This window comes from Chiloscyllium plagiosum, unplaced genomic scaffold, assembly GCF_037043375.1.
Source record: "Chiloscyllium plagiosum isolate Xiang-an unplaced genomic scaffold, Cpla_swu_hap1 HiC_scaffold_5, whole genome shotgun sequence".
Classification (NCBI taxonomy): domain Eukaryota; kingdom Metazoa; phylum Chordata; class Chondrichthyes; order Orectolobiformes; family Hemiscylliidae; genus Chiloscyllium; species Chiloscyllium plagiosum.
In genome coordinates, this window is record NW_028270143.1 from 48,487,860 (window position 1) to 48,504,411 (window position 16,552).

Below are 16,552 nucleotides of genomic sequence, written 5' to 3' on the forward strand. Positions count from 1 at the left end.
CTCTACATTGGGGAGACAGGACGCCAACTTGCGGATAGCTTCAGAGAACCCCATTGCCCCATGGCTGAACACTTCAACTCCCCCTCCCACTCCACCAAGGACATGCAGGTCCTGGGCGTCCTCCATCGCCAAACCATAATCACCTGATGCCTGGAGGAAGAAGAACACCTCATCTTCTACCTTGGGACCCTGCAACCACATGGGATCAATGTGAATTTTAGCAGTTTCCTCATTTCCCCTCCCCTCACCTTATCCCAGACCCAAGCCTCTAACTCGGCACCACCGTCTTGACCTGTCCATCGTCTTTCCCATCTATCCGCTCCACCTTCCTCTCTGGCCTACCATATTCTCCCCCACCTTCATCTATCTATTGCATTGTCAGCTACCTTCCCTCAGCCCCATCCCCCTCCCATTTATCTGGCAGCTCAGCGGCTCACACGCCTCATTCCCGATGAAAGGCTTATGCCCAAAACATCGATTCCACTATTCCTTAGATGCTGCCTGGCCTGCTGTGCTTTTCCAGCATCACACTCTCAACTCTGATCTCCAGCATCTGCAGTCCTCACTTTCTCCTATATAATACTTGATGTCTGTTTGAAATTGTACATTATTTATTTCTTTTTTGTCATTTCTAAAGAAATCCTAAGCTGTTACTAAAGTACATATGTTGAAATTATAAAAATTATTATAGAATCATACATCCGATTACCTATTGGTTTGTTAACACCCAGGAAGCCAGCCTGTCCAAGAATTTTGAAGATTGTATGGGCTGGGAATGCCCTTGCTTCTTCCCATTTATCAACAAAGGGAATAATTTTCTTCTCAATGATCTGTTAAAATTAAAACATTAATGTTTTATCAGCATCTTTCAGTAAACATGATTCAACAAAACTTAATAACAAACATACATTGCTTCATTTAAATAAAAATTGCTAAATTAAGAAGTAATAGAAAAAGGTTGTTCAGCTCATCGAGTCTGCATCAGTCAAAAACAACCAGCTAGCTATTTTAATACCACTTTCCAGCATTTTGCCCATAACCTTGTACATCTTGGCATTGCAAGTATACATCTAAATACTTCTTAAATGTTAGGAGAGTTTCTGCATCTACTACCTTTGCAAACAGTGACTGCTAGATTCCCATCAATCTCTGTGTGGAAGCAAAACGTCCTCACATCCCATCAATCTCCTGTTCTCACCTCAAATCTATGCCCCTGGTCATTGATCCCTCTGCTACGAGGAAATGTTTCTTCCTGTCTATCCTATGGTGCTCATAATGCTATACATCTCAATCATGTCTCCCTCAGTCTCCCCAACTCCAAGGAAAACACACTAGTCCAATTCCATCCCTCTTCATAACTAAAGCTCTATTTTACTTTCATTATTGTACGCATAATGGCTAAAAAGAAACACTTCTAGCATTACACTGCAAGGGTCACTGATCCTCCATTGCGCCATAAGCCTGCAACCCACAGAGCAAACCTCATTCAATATGATTAACTAATTTAACTATATTTGTAATGCTCCCAGTGTTAGAACACAATGAGAACAGAGAATCATAGAGTCATAGAGATGTACAACATGGAAACAGACCCTTCGGTCCAACCTGTCCATGCCGACCAGATATCCCAATCCAATCTAGTCCCACCTGCCAGCACCCAGCCCATATCCCTCCAAACTCTTCCTATTCATATACCCATCCAAATGCCTCTTAAATGTTGCAATTGTACCAGCCTCCACCTCTTCCTCTGGCAGCTCATTCCATACACGTACCACCCTCTGCGTGAAAAAGTTGCCTCTTAGGTCTCTTTTATATCCTTCCTCTCTCATCCTAAACCTATGCACTGGGGACGGGGAGTCCAGAACTAGAGGGCATAGATTTTGAGCTGAGGGAGCTAGTCAAGAAGTACTGTTGGCACTCAATTACTGGCATGTGTGTCAGTTTAACAAAACAACATCTGTTTACTCCATTGTCTCACGGACACCAAAGAAATGAGATTTAGTAATAAATGAAAAGAGAGTACCTTAATGGAAAAGTGCTGCAGCAAATCTGCTCCAGCTTCATAATGGGCTTTAGTACTGTGCAAATGAAGTGAGAGGATACTGCTAAACATATGGTGTTTAATGTGCAATGTACTTGTGTCCCATATTATGAGAATTCAACTCTCAACAACATGGAACAAAGCACCCAAAGCAGTACAGCAAGACTTTGTGCAACAGCCACATAGCAAGATAACAAGCAAATTTTGTCTCATAGCATAGTTATTTACTTAATTTAAAGAATAGGTGAAATCCAGTTAGGGAGCAATCTTTAAATATTTAATTTAGAAACATTTAAAAACATGATACACTGTTTACAAAATCTAGCCAAAAAATCTAGCCAATCTGTAATTACAAAACTAATTCACAGCACACATGGGTCCTTCTAAGATTCTTCAGCCTTAATGCATTATATTTATTATACTACAATACTAGCATTGAACACTCCTTGTGTTACAGTGCTTAGTCTTACAAAAGCATTTAGTGTAATTCAGCGTTGGACTGTAATTCGATTAAGGTTAAGCATCTTGTTGTGGAGGTCATGGTTTACACAAAATCCTCAGCAAGTTACAGAGAATGGAATTATTTCAGTGGGCATTTAGAGGCTAGCTCCTCAGCTGTAGACATTAGCTGACATAAAGCTCCATGACCTAAATGTCCTAAAGACTGATCATCAACTTTTGAATTGTTTTGTGGCAGGTAGAAAATATAATAGGAAACCATTCCACTTTATCCCTCACCATTACTCCCAGTATTTTCTGTTCAAAGCACTAGTAGGCACCAAATCAAACAACAATTCAGGACAGAAGTTATTAATCTGATTCTAGAGGTCCAGAATACTGAATATTACTCAGGAAAATGCTTTAGATTTCAACCAGAGTTAACAGCTCCACCAGAGTTTGTCAGCAGAAAAATGTATGTGCTCAACTATGCCAGATCTTCAGCAATGTCCCAGTCGGCCAAGTAAAAATTGGAGCCCATCCTCTTACAAAGCTAATGAGGCTAATAGGGCAGAGACAAAGTCAGAGATCCATCAAGTTCTCACTGAGACCAGACAAAATGGTGTATTACTAGAGGTTGTACACTGAAAATGATTAAATGGACTAGCTTCCAGGTAAATCGGGCTTCATTTATGTAGAGATTCCAGTCAAAGGAGTGATGGAACCAACAAGAATAGTGACAATATTATAACAAAAATTTTGATTGGCCACAATAAGCCTGGGCTACAGAGGACTTGGATTCCTCTGCACATATAAAACATACCAGATTTCTCAGGCTCATGACATAGGCAGGCACTAAAAATTTTGCCTACAGTGATGTCAGTGGTCCCATATAAATGCAATCTCCCCATAATGATCCCACACCATTGACCCTCAAAGACTGTCAGGGTAAGTTCCGGTTGTAATCTGTGGATTTTAATGATAACAGATCTTTCTTTTATTCCCCAATCTCCCCTTTACTTGTAGTGGAGGATTTGATTAGACTAGATTCCCTACAATGTGGAAACAGGCCCTTCGGCCCAACAAGTCCACACCTATCCTCTGAAGAGTAACCCACCCAGACCCATTTCCCTCTGACTAATGCACCCAATGCAATGGGCAATTTTAGCATGGCCAATTCACCTAACCTGCTCATCTTTGGATTGTGGGAGGAAACCGGAGCACCTGGAGGAAACCCACGCAGACACGGTGAGAATGTACAAACAGCATCAGGTGTTATTTATAAACAACACGCAGAAGGCCAGATATGCTGGGAATAGAAGGCAGGGAGATGATAGGGCATAAACTTTGGATTGACACTGATTTATTGAAAGGAAAATGGAGACCATGTGTTTTTGAGCAACCCCTCAGGACTTGACTAATTACAGGATACTCCCCAAGCTAGAATTTAACAACATTACCTCCTCTTCGGATCCAGATAAGGTGGCAAGAGTATAGTACTGGCAGTTATTTCTAGATACCAAATGAATGCACAATATTAAAACAGAACAAAACAGTTTTATTTCTCCTCCTACCAAGTGACTTATCGCCACACAGTGGCACTATTCATTGACTTAAAAACTTAATGAGTGATGTATTGGCAGACACAGATCTATAGAACTGTTGGTATAAACTCGATGTCTTACGATCCTATACTCCACAACCACCTGACGAAGGAGTAGTGCTCCAAAAGCTAGTGCTTCCAAATAAACCTGTTAGACCTAGTGTTGTGTGATTTTTAACTTTGTACACCCCAATCCAACACCGGCATCTCCAAATCTGACCTATAGCGGAGGGCTGAAATAAGTAAAATTCCGACAAGAATATCTCAAAATCTGAATTATCCATATCGCACTTTATCCAAGAGAATTTGAAATAGCTCTGCTCCTTTTAGATGAGGCATTAATTGGAAAAGTTAATCTCAAGAAAAAAATTCTGAAATTGTCTCAGAGAATAGGCTATCAGACAGAAGAGAAGGAAGACTATTAGGCAAGTATTCTTTTCTCTCCATAAATTGTAGCTTCTACTTGTTCTCAACCCAGTTACTTTATATTATTGGTACTTAACTGCTCTTTGAAGCTAAAAGTTAAATCATAATTGTCTTTTCTTAAACCAATTCTTTCCGTTTGGTATAGCATGAATATTATTTTGGAAATTTAAAGACAAATAGAAGCACACATCCATGGATGTCAAAAGAATTACTTTTGATGTGAAGCAACCATGCCCAATAAGAGTGATTAATAAGAACACTAAATAAAACAAAGGAAAAGGTTTATAGAAGAGCTATGAAAGTTAGTCTACTGGAAGATTTATAGATAGTATAGAATGTAACCAAGAAAATAATTAAGCAGGCAAAAAATATGATATATACACCTCAAAAGGAAGATACAACAACAGGAGTGACAAAAAGAGTCAGAGTCTCTTAAAACATTGTCTTCCCAATCCTCAGCTAGTCAGTTCTGCTTTCCCCACTCCGATTGAATTATTGCTGGCAATTGTATAAAAGCAGCTGCTATCCATTGTCGGCAGCAATTTGCTTTATTTGCATGAATTCCAAATGTCAGCATGTATTGGCTAGGAGTAATGGTTTCGAAAGAGACAATCAGAATCAAATACAAACATAGAGTAGGATCCTGTGTAGCAGTTGTGGGAATAGGAACTTGTATATGAGCAAAAGGGACTGGATCACATGGATCTTTGTTGCATGCAAGTAAAAAGCAAAGCATCCAGTGTGACAAGGATCTCATGAAACAGTTCCTTCTTTTATTCATTTTGCTACATGGATGGATTTTTTAACCTCTGATTTACCTTGCATAACTTGTGCAACAACAAACTGTAAAATTAGCTTACAAAACGTACAAAAATGCTTCAATTCTCATTCAAAACAAAGAGATTTCAGACTTGGCCTTTCACAAGAGGAAGTGGATGCATGACAGTCAGAGCTTAATTCTTCGTTAACTCTTTCCAATTTTCATGACGGAGAATTCTACAGGGTTGCAGAGAAGCTACAATAGTTTTGCTCCAGAGGGAGTCAAACCAGATAATTCAAAATTGGTCTGTCATCAGGGATAGAAGGGTATGGTTGCAGGAGAGGCATCGAGGATCCTGGGGCTTGCAATTGAGAAGCATCAGTCCCTATAACTGACCAATAATTATGAAGTTCATGCAAGCTGTGTAGATGACAGTGGGACTGCGGGAAGGATGAGCAAAGTGACCACAGCACCTTGGTGCAGGAAGCAATTCAGGTGGGGAGAGAAAACATGAATTTAGTAGCATTAGGGGAATAGTATAATTAAGGGGGTAGATACTCTTCTCTGCATATGTGAGACACAAAGTCCTAAGTTGCCAAAGTTAAGGACATCTCTCAGGCCTGGAGGAGAACTTGGGAGTAGAAAAGGAGGGATCCAGTTTCGCTATCCACATTGGTACTGACAACATTGGCAGGACTAGAAAAGAGGTTTTGCTGAAAGATTTGGAACCGTTAGGAACTAAATTGAAAAGTAGAACATTTAAAGTAATAATTACCAATTGAGCTGCAGGCAAACTGGCCACTATCTAGTAAATAGTGTCAAGGAGTTAAATATATGGCTCAAAGATTTGTACTGGAGGAACGGGTTTCAGCACGAGACACCAGTACTGGCTTAGAAGGGAGCTGGAAGATAGGGCAGGCTTGACTTGAATCATGCAGGGACCAGTGCCCTAGCACATCAAATAACTAGGGCTTTTGAGAGGTCCTTAAATTCATTAGGTGGGAGGAGGGGAGATATGGCAGCATTATAGGACAGCTATTTGGATAACTTTACTTACAATGGGAAATTACGGAACAGGGTGTACAAACATTTTTTAAAAAAGCAATAAATGGGGTCAAACGAGGAAAAGGGAGAAAAGGCAAAATGAATGGCTCTTGAATGTGGCACACTGTTCTGAGCAAAAATAATGGTAGAAATACAGGTTAATGGATGTGATCTTGTAGCCATAATGGAGACATGGTTGCAAGGAGATCAAAACTGGGGACTAAATATTGTGGAGAATGTGAATACTCAAAAGGACAGGCAGGAAAGAAAGGGTGGTGGGGTAGCATCATTAGTACAGAGTAAGAATTATAGCAACAAAATGAACTTGGATCAGAGGATACAGAGACCATATGGGCGCAGTTAAGAAATATAAAGCGGAGAGCACTGGTGGTAGTAGTTGAAAGCACCCCCCCCCCCACCTCAATCAACCAAGGTTCAGGTTATTTTGGATCTGGTGATGTGTAAGGAGGCAGGTTTAATAAATTATGTCAGAGTAGAAAAACTCTGGAGGAGGAAGCAGCAACCAATAAAATGATAGAATCTGGTAGTTAGCTTGAGGGAGGAACTTAAGTTGAGCTCAAATCAGGGTAATTAAAAAAGGCATGAACCAGACCTGGGTGGGGTGGACTGGGAAAGGGGTTTAGCAGCAAAGATGGTTGAGAACTAATGGCAGACATTTAAGAAAATAGCTCATGGTTCACGGCAAAGATATTTCCAAGTGAGAAACAAGAATTCTAAGAAGGGGATAAACGAACCATGATTAACTAGGGAAGTTAAGGAGTGCATCAAATCAAAAGAAAAAAATTAAATGTGCCAAAGATTAGTGGTAAGGAAGAGGATTGGAAAAGTTTTGAAAAAGGATAAAAGGTGACCAAAAAAGGAGGGAGAAAATAAACTTTGAGGGGTAACTTGCAAGTAATATCAAGATAGACAGCAAGAGTTTCTTTAAAGTTATAAAAATGAAGTGAGAGGCAACAATGAACATATACCACTCGAAGCATGTGGCTGGCAAAATCATAATGGGGAAGGAGGAAATAGCAGTGGAATTAAATAATTTCTTTGCATCAGTCTTCACAGTAGAAAATGCTAAAAGCATTCCAAAAATTCCGAATAACCAGGGAGGAAAGTGAGGATAGGAAATAAATATAATAACTATCACTAGAAATAATGTGCTAGGGAACCTAATGGGGCTAAAGACTGACCAGGCCCCTTGTCTTGATAGGATGCCTTCTAGGATCTTAAAGGAAGCAGCTAAAGAGCAATGTTAGTAACCTTCGAAGAATATTTAGATTCTAGAAAAGTCCCAGAGGACTGGAAAACTGCCAAAGTACCATGTTAATTAAAAATGGAAGAAGACAAAAGAATAGCTAACCACGGACCAGTTAGTTTAACATCAGTTATTGGGAAAACATTATAGTCTATTATAAAGGGTGCACTCGCAGAGCATTTATAAATACATAATTTGATCAAGTGGAGTCAGCATGGCCTCTCAAAGGGGAAATCATGTCTAACAAATTTATTAGAATTCCTTGAGGAGGTAACAAGCAGGATAGATAAAAGGGAAATGGTGGTTATTTGGGTTTATAAGTAGGCTACTTAATAAATACTTTTTTTTGGTATTGGAGATAATATATCAACATGGATTGAGGAACGGATAACTAATACAAGTTAGGGAATTGGGATAATGGGGGCATTTTCAGGATGACAGCCTGTAACTAGTGAAGTGCAGCAGGGATTAGTCTGGGGCTGCAATTATTTACAATATTAATTAATGACTTGGATAAGGAAAGTGAATGTACTTTAAGAATGCACTGTAGCCAAGCTTGTGGCTGATACAAAAATAGGTGAGAAAGTGAGTGGTCAGGATGACACAAAGGCTCTGCGGGAGGATACAGACAGGTTAACTGAGTGGACAAAAACTTGCAGATGGAATAGACTGAGGTAAAATGGGAGGTAATGCATGTTGGCAAGGAGAGGAGCTGATTATTATTTAAATGGAAAAATACTGTAGAAAGTTACAACACAGAGGGATTTGAGTCTTCATGCATTAATCACAAAAAGATAGCATGTAAATTCGGCAAGTAGTATGGAAGGCAAATGGCTTTTATTTCAGAAAAATATTCGAAAATTATAAAAATAGGGAAGTTCTGCTAAAATTGTAGCAGGCACTAGTCAAGCTAGAATATGTGAACAGTTTTCACCTCCTTATCTAAGGCAAGATATACTAGTAACAGAGACAGTCCAAAGGAGATTCATTAGGTTGATCCTAGGTATGGAGGAACTGTTTTAGGAGGAGACCTGGAGTAGGTTGTACCTGTACTCATTGGAATTTAGAAGACTGAGAGCAATCTTCATGAAACATACGGGATTCTTAGGGACCTTGGTAGAATAGGTGCAGAACCATCATCTCCCCATGTGAATCCAGGACCAGAGAGTATAATCCCAGAATAAGGAGTCATCCATTTAAGTTCGAGATGAGAAACATTTCTTCTCTCAGAGGAAAAAAAATCTGTGGATTTTTTTTACTGTCGATGCTGTGTCGTTAAATATATTCCAGGCTAAGATAATTAGTTTTTAATGAGTAAGGTAATAAAAGATTATGCAGAAAAAGTGAGAGAATAGAATTGGTGCTCATCATTAAGTTGAAGAGAGAACTTGTTGAGCTGAATAGCCTACTTTTGATCAACGTCTTACGGTCTAACAGTAAGACAAAGCAGAGAGAATAAAGGATGAGCTACAGTCAGATAGGGACAAGTTACAAGACAAAGAGGACATAATAAAAAGGGGAAAAAACAGAATAAACAAAACAGCCTGAGCAGGAAAGGAGGGGAGGCAAGTAAAAATAGAATTTTCTTAAACAGTTGCAAGAGGTGGCATGCATGATCCTCAAATTAGTTGGTTACAACTGATAAATCTTCATTTCGAAAAGGCATATTTGAGCAAAGGCATTAATTTGGATTTGATGTAAGAAGGCATGCTTATTTATCTGTTCTTACTTAACTAGATATAGTTCTAAGCAAAAAGTAATATGTTTTAAATAAGCACTATTTGATTTTCTACAATTCTCTGTCTTTGACAAGTGAAAATGAGGTAGTCTTCCTGCCATACTAATTAATCTTAGTCTCATCATTAATATTGCTAATGTGGAACACCTTATCGACCTCAGGCTTGTCAAGACTGATCCATTAAGCAAAGGGTCATCTTAAATCTATATATCCATTAGTGTGACCTAAATAGCTTTCTGAGCCAATTACTTTAATCTTGAGTATTAGTGAAGCATTCTTTTTAAAACCAATGCTTGTCAATGTTTAAATAGCAAAATATTTGTGTCATTACATTGTGACATTGTACTAGTATTGCAGTCAAGCTGAAAAGGATGCCAGAATTCATGAAACCTGAAGCATCCCACAAGTGTTTTTTTTAAACATAAAGAGAATGGCAGCTAACGTAAAACTGAATTAAAGTTTTCCATAGCCATGTAAATTGTGACAGGGTGGTATAAGGCTTGAGGTCAATTTGGGAACCTGAAAGGAAATCTATGCAACAATCCAAATGATATTGCTGAAGTATTAAATGATTGCTTTGCATCCATCCTTTCAATGGAAGAAGATGCTTCCAAAGTTATGGCTGAAGAGGTAGAGCCATTTGGTGGACTAAGAACTGTGAAGAGTAAGTATTGGTTAGGATAACCGTACTTGAAGTTAAAAAATCACAAGGAACATCACAAGGGGATCAAAGGTTACAGGGGCAAAGTGGGAAAATGGAGTTGAAAACCCATCAGCTATGATTGAATGGCAGATAGGTCGCGATGTGCGACTGGCCTAATTTCTGCTCCTATGTCTTATGGTCTTAACATGGGTCAGATGCAATTGAATATTGAAAATGCAGTCAGTGGCAAAAATCTTCCAAATAACCTTAGAAAGAGATGGTTGGCATGGAGAAGGTGCAGTGACTAAAATGGTGAATTTCAAATGCTACACCTATAAGGATGAAGCCAGCAAATACAAACCAGTCGGCTTTACATTGATGGTGGAAAAGCTTTTCAATATGATAATATGGGACCAAATTAAGTCATTTGGACAACTGTGGATTAATTACCTAGATGTGAATGAATCGTTAATTGCAAATCATGTTCAACTAACTTGGATCAGGTTTTTATGAGAATAATACAGTTGGTGTAGACAGTATAGAACATTGACAAGTTGGAGGATAACTGGATAGAATGCAGAGAAGTGTGAGGTGATGAATGTCAGTTAAGAAAAATCAAAACACAGAATAAACTAAATGAAACTACTCTAAAGTGTGTGCAGGAGCAGACAAACTAGAGGGTATGCATGCATCAGTTATTAATGGTGGCAGGACAGGTGGATAGCAGTTAATAAAGCATGTAGCTTCCCAGGTTTTCTTAATGGGGGATACAGTACAATAGCAAGGATCTTATTCGGAATCTATATAACAATTAGAACTCAACTGTAGTATTATTAAGAGTTCTGGGCCGCATACTTTAGGACAAGAATGATTGAAATGAATGCAATTTTGTCGATCGACTGGAGAAGCTAGGATTGTTCAGCTTGGACAGGAGAATGGAAAGATTTGATTAAAGTTTTCAAAATCACTAGTAGACATTGAGAACCTGTTTTTGCTTGTAAACAGACTAATAATGAAAGGGTGCAGATTGAAATGATTTACAAAATGACTAAAAATGATGTGAGAAAAAAATATTTTCACACAAGTGACTCAAATCTGTATTGCACTGCCCTTCAAGGGTGGTGAAGCAGATTCGATCGTGCTTTAGATGATTATTTAAATATATATAATATCAGTGTTATAAAGGACGCATGGAAGAATGGCACCATGTCATGGTACTCATTCAGAGAGCTGGTGCAGATATGATTGGCTGAATGGTCTCCTTCTGCACTCTGACAATTCTATGGTACACATGCACTTTCAAAAAGCAAAATGTAACAGGATTATGAGCAAAGTTAGAGCCCATGGAATAAAAGGAACAATAATAGACTGGGTGCAACATTGGCCCTAATGGAATTCAATGTGAGCAAATGCGAGGTCTTGCACTTTGGAAAAAAGAATAGAAGCATGGATTACTTTCTAAACGGTGAGAAAATTCGTAAAGCCAAAGTACAGAGGGATCTGGGAGTGCTAGTTGAGGATTCTCTAAAGGTAAACATGCAGGTTGAGTCCGTGATTAAAAAAGCGAATGCAATGTTGTCAATTATCTCAAGAGGGTTGGAATATAAAAGCACTGTTGTGCTACTGAGACTTTATAAAGCTCTGGTTAGGCCCCATTTGGAGTACTGTGTCCAGTTTTGGTCCCCACACCTCAGGAAGGACATACTGGCACTGGAGCGTGTCCAGCGGAGATTCACACGGATGATCCCTGGAATGGTAGGTCTAACATATGAGGAACGGCTGAGGATCCTGGGATTGTATTCATTGGAGTTTAGAAGATTAAGGGGAGATCTAATAGAAACTTACAAGATAATACATGGCTTGGAGAGGGTGGACGCTAGGAAATTGTTTCCGTTAGGCGAGGAGACTAGGACCCGTGGACACAGCCTTAGAATTAGAGAGGGTAAATTCAGAACAGAAATGCGGAGACATTTCTTCAGCCAGAGAGTGGTGGGCCTGTGGATTTCATTGCCATAGAGTGCAGTGGAGGCTGGGACGCTAAATGTCTTCAAGGCAGAAATTGATAAATTCTTGATATCACAAGGAATTAAGGGCTACGGGGAGAATGCGGGTAAGTGGAGTTGAAATGCCCGTCAGCCATGATTGAATGGCGGAGTGGACTCGATGGGCCGAATGGCCTTACTTCCACTCCTATGTCTTATGGTCTTATGGCCGAGTGACAACAAACAGAACGTTGTGCTGAATGGTTTTGTTTTGGACAGGAAGAAGGTATCAGTGATCAGTGATAGGACCTCTTCTTTCAGATATATGTCAATAACTTCAGAAATGATTCTGGTAAAACCTGTACAAGTGACCATCAGACTTAGAAGCAGGAGTAGGCCATTCAATAATATTACAGTTGAACTGTTGTGGTGTCAAATGCCCTTTCTTACCTACTCTCACCCCAACTTTCATCTCTCCAGCAAATTAAAAAATGATCAATCAAGGGTGGAGTCGTCAATTACTAGGAAACACAGGTTGAAGATGAGAGAGGTGAAGTTTAAAAGAGATGTATGAGGCACATTTTTCACACAAAGGATGGTGAGTGGCTGGAACATGTTGCCAGAGTGGTGGAGGAAGCAGACACAATAGCAGTATCCATGAAGCACTTATATGAATACATGAATAGGAAGGGGATAGAGGGATATGGATCTTATTAGTGAAGATAGTTTAATATGGAAGGGCAAAATGTATCGGTACAGGCTTGGAGGGCCGAAGGGCCTGCTCCTATGCTGTATTGTTCTTTGTTCTAACTCAGTGTTGAATACACTCAATAACCCGACCTCCAATGGTTTTCAAGTCAGAAAATTCTGCATTGTAATGATCCTGGAGAGTGAAGAAAGAACTTGAAATGTTAACTATTTCTCTCTCCACAGCTGCTGTCAGACCTGATTCGCTTCAGTATTTCCTGTTTTTATTTCAAATTTGAAGTGTCATGCTTTTGCTTTGTTTGATGGAAGGTTCTTTTTTTCCATTACAGAAATGCTAGTCTCAATAATATATCTTTAGAATCCTTAATAGCAGTTGCTCTACCACTTGCATTTGTGTTAATTCTTTTCATCAATGTGTGTACATGTCAAAAAAAATGTACAGATAGTTTTCAGTTGATGCATTGACACTGATGACAGCTATTTGTAAACTACTTAGTCTCACGTCATTGGAAAACTGTTAATTGCCATAACAATGGATAATGAATGTATAAAAAGTGAATCATGGACGTTCACAGATTTGTAAAGAGCAGGTCTTGCATGACTAATTTATTTAAATTGTTGAGGTCATTATCAAACGTATGTACTACTTGAATATAATAGATATAATTTACTAGGACATTGAAAACTGCAATTTAAAAAGTACACAAAATCTTTTGGAAAGATTAAAGACTACGGTATAAAGGGACAGCACTGATAGAGCTGAGCTGAAAAACATTTTTAAAAGAGTAAAAGTAAAGGAATGATATTGGGGAAGCAAGTAGCAGGTGCTGAAAGACTTGTGCTTGGACTATTTCATTCTCTATATGCATGACGTGGTATGAAATAGTACTGAAATTTGTTGGTAATAACAAATGTTAAAGGAGGAAATGATGAGAAGGTGCAGGTATTGGACTGGGGTGGACAAGACCAGAAGTCACATGATAAGGTTATAGTTCAACAGGACTATTTGAAATCACAAACTTTATAAGTGCTGCTGCTTCATCAGATGAAGTGAAGAAAAGCACACAGGCACAGAATTTATAGGCAGAGAGATCAAATGGTGTGAGTGGGGTATTAATAGGCTGAATAATAAGTCTTTGCAGGTGACAAAGTGTCATACGGTGTGAGCAAAGGGTCAAAACTGAATAATAAGAGAAGGTATGACCTATAATCCGATTAATTGAGGCAGAGAGATAATTACAAAAAATTAAAAGTAAGGTGGTGCTGAAGACAAACCAAATAACTGGAATAACATGATAGGTGGAAATGTGAGAAAATGGAGCAGAATACATACAGATTAAGAATGACAGGAAATACTTGGCAAATATGAGTCAATGTAGATAAATATAAATTAACAAATTTATTTTTAACAATTCCCAAAATGTAACTCACTAATCACACATAGTACACATACAAGATAACTAAAATTTGGAGATGCCAGTGTTGGACTGGGGTGTACAAAGTTAAAAATCACACAACACCAAGTTATAGTCCAAAAGGTTTAATTGGAAGCACTAGCTTTCGGAGCGTCACTCCTTCATCAGGTGGTTGTGAAGTACACAATTGTAAGACACAGAATTTATAGCAAAAGTTTACAGTGTGATGTTACTGAAATTATACATTGAAAAATAACTTGATTGTTTAAGTCTTTCAGAGCTAGTGCTTCCAATTAAACCTGTTGGACTATAACCTGGTGTTGTGTGATTTTTAACTAAGAGCATCAAAGACTTCTAGAGATGTATCACACTTTTAAATCATTAAAAGGTTAAATAAAGTAATTTCCATTAACTGACATTAAGATGATTGTTAAATATTTGGAAGCCTGAAGGATTGTCTGTTGGTTCACTGGAATCAATGGAACATGGAAGCTCCTGCTTTTCAGAAACAAATTGTAGCAAGGTGTTTTGTTAACAACTTATGATCGTGCAAGCAAAACAAATGGACACCATTTCACTTCCTTTTCTTTGCGAGGTAAATCCAATCATTTGCCAGGTGAGAAGTGAGATTATTGGTGAGCAAGTGTTTCTTGATGAAATTTATCAACAACACCTTCCACGACTTTGATGAGTGAGACTAAATTGGATTTGTCCAGTTTTTGTAGGTAAATTTAAGTTCAAGTTAGGATAGATGTGCTTGTCCACAGTTCTCAGAGGGTGGCCAGACAGAGTAGTAGGGTAGGAAAATGTGTTGCTGGAAAAGCTCAGCAGGTCAGGCAGCATCAAAGGAGCAGGAGAATCGACGTTTCAGGCATAAGCCCTTCTTCAGGAATGAGGAGGGTGTGCCAAGCAGACTAAGATAAAAGGTAAGGAGGAGGGACTTGGGGGAGGGGCGTTGGAATTGCGATAGGTGGAAGGAGGTTAAGGTGAGCGTGATAGGCCGGAGAGGGGGTGGGGGTGGAGAGGTCGGGCAGAAGATTGCAGGTCAAGAAGGCGGTGCTGAGTCCGAGGGTTGGGACTGAGATAAGGTGGGGGAGGGGAAATGAGGAAGCTGGAGAAATCTGCATTCATCCCTTGTAGTTGGAGAGTTCCTAGGCGGAAGATGAGGTGCTCTTCCTCCAGGCGTCGTGTTGCCATGGTCTGGCGATGGAGGAGGCCAAGGACCTGCAAGTCCTTGGCGGAGTGGGAGGGGGAGTTAAAATGTTCGGCCACGGGGCGGTTGGGTTGGTTTGTGCGGGTGTCCCAGAGGTGTTCTCTGAAACGTTCCACAAGTAGGCGGCCTGTCTCCCCAATGTATAGGAGGCCATATCAGGTGCAGCGGATGAAGTAAACGATGTGTGTGGAGGTGCAGGTGAATTTGTGACGGATACGGAAGGACCCCTTGGGGCCTTAGAGGGAAATGAGGGGTGAGGTGTGGGCGCAAGTTTTGCATTTCTTGCGGTTGCAGAGAAAGGTGCCGGAAGTGGAGGTTGGGTTGGTGGGAGATGTGGACCTGACGAGGGAGTCGCGGAGGGAGTGGTCTTTCCGGAACGCTGATAGGGGAGGGGAGGGAAATATATCCTTGGTGGTGGGGTCTGTTTGGAGGTGGCGGAAATGATGAAGGATGTTACGATGTATCTGGAGGTTGGTGGGGTGGTAGGTGAGGACCAGTGGGGTTCTGTCCTGGTGGCAATTAGAGGGGCGGGGTTCAAGGGCGGAGGAGCGGGAAGTGGAGGAGATGCGGTGGAGAGCATCGTCAACCACGTCTGAGAGGAAATTGCGGTCTTTGAAGAAGGAGGCCATCTGAGTTGTTCAGTATTGGAATTGGTCCTCCTGGGAGCAGATGCGGCGGAGGCGAAGGAATTGGGAATATGGGATGGCATTTTTACAGGGGGCAGGGTGGGAGGAGGTGTAATCTAGGTAGCTGTGGAAGTCAGTCGGTTTATAGTAAACGTCTGTAGTTGTGAAGGCATATGGGACATTTTCACTTATTTGTCTGGGGAAAGGTTATAAAACAGGAAGGTTATGTTGGAGCTGTACAAAACTTTGATTTGGCCACAGCTGGAGTACTGTGTGAAGTTCCAGTCAACGTACTATACGAAGGATGTGACTGGAGGGGGTGTAGATGAGATTTACCAGGATGTTACTTGAGATGGAGTATTTTAGCCATTTTCTTTGGAGCAGAGGGGTCTGATGGTGGTGGTGTATCTGATTGAAGTGTGTAAGATTATGATGGGCCTGGTCAGGGTGGCTCAAAAGTAGATGTTTCCTCAGCTGAATGGTCAATAATGAGGGGGGCATAATTTTAAAGTGAAGGGCAGGTGGTTTAGAGGAGATTTGAAGAAATATTTTCATCTGGATGCACTGCCCCAGGAAGGTAGTAGAGGCAGGAAACCAGAGAACTTTTAAAAGGTACATGGATGAGGACCTGACTTGAAATCTCATAAC

General features: G+C 40.0%; 1 protein-coding gene across 1 annotated transcript in view; it reads right to left on the bottom strand.

Annotated features, from left to right (window-relative positions):
* The window catches only part of LOC122549835 (zgc:85777), a 78,686-nt gene that overhangs the window by 51,950 nt on the left and 10,184 nt on the right, over positions 1 to 16,552 (bottom strand). The window contains exon 2 of the mRNA XM_043689939.2: positions 710 to 830. Within this exon, the coding sequence (XP_043545874.1) occupies positions 710 to 830 (121 nt within the window). The remainder of the gene's footprint in view (positions 1 to 709; positions 831 to 16,552) is intronic.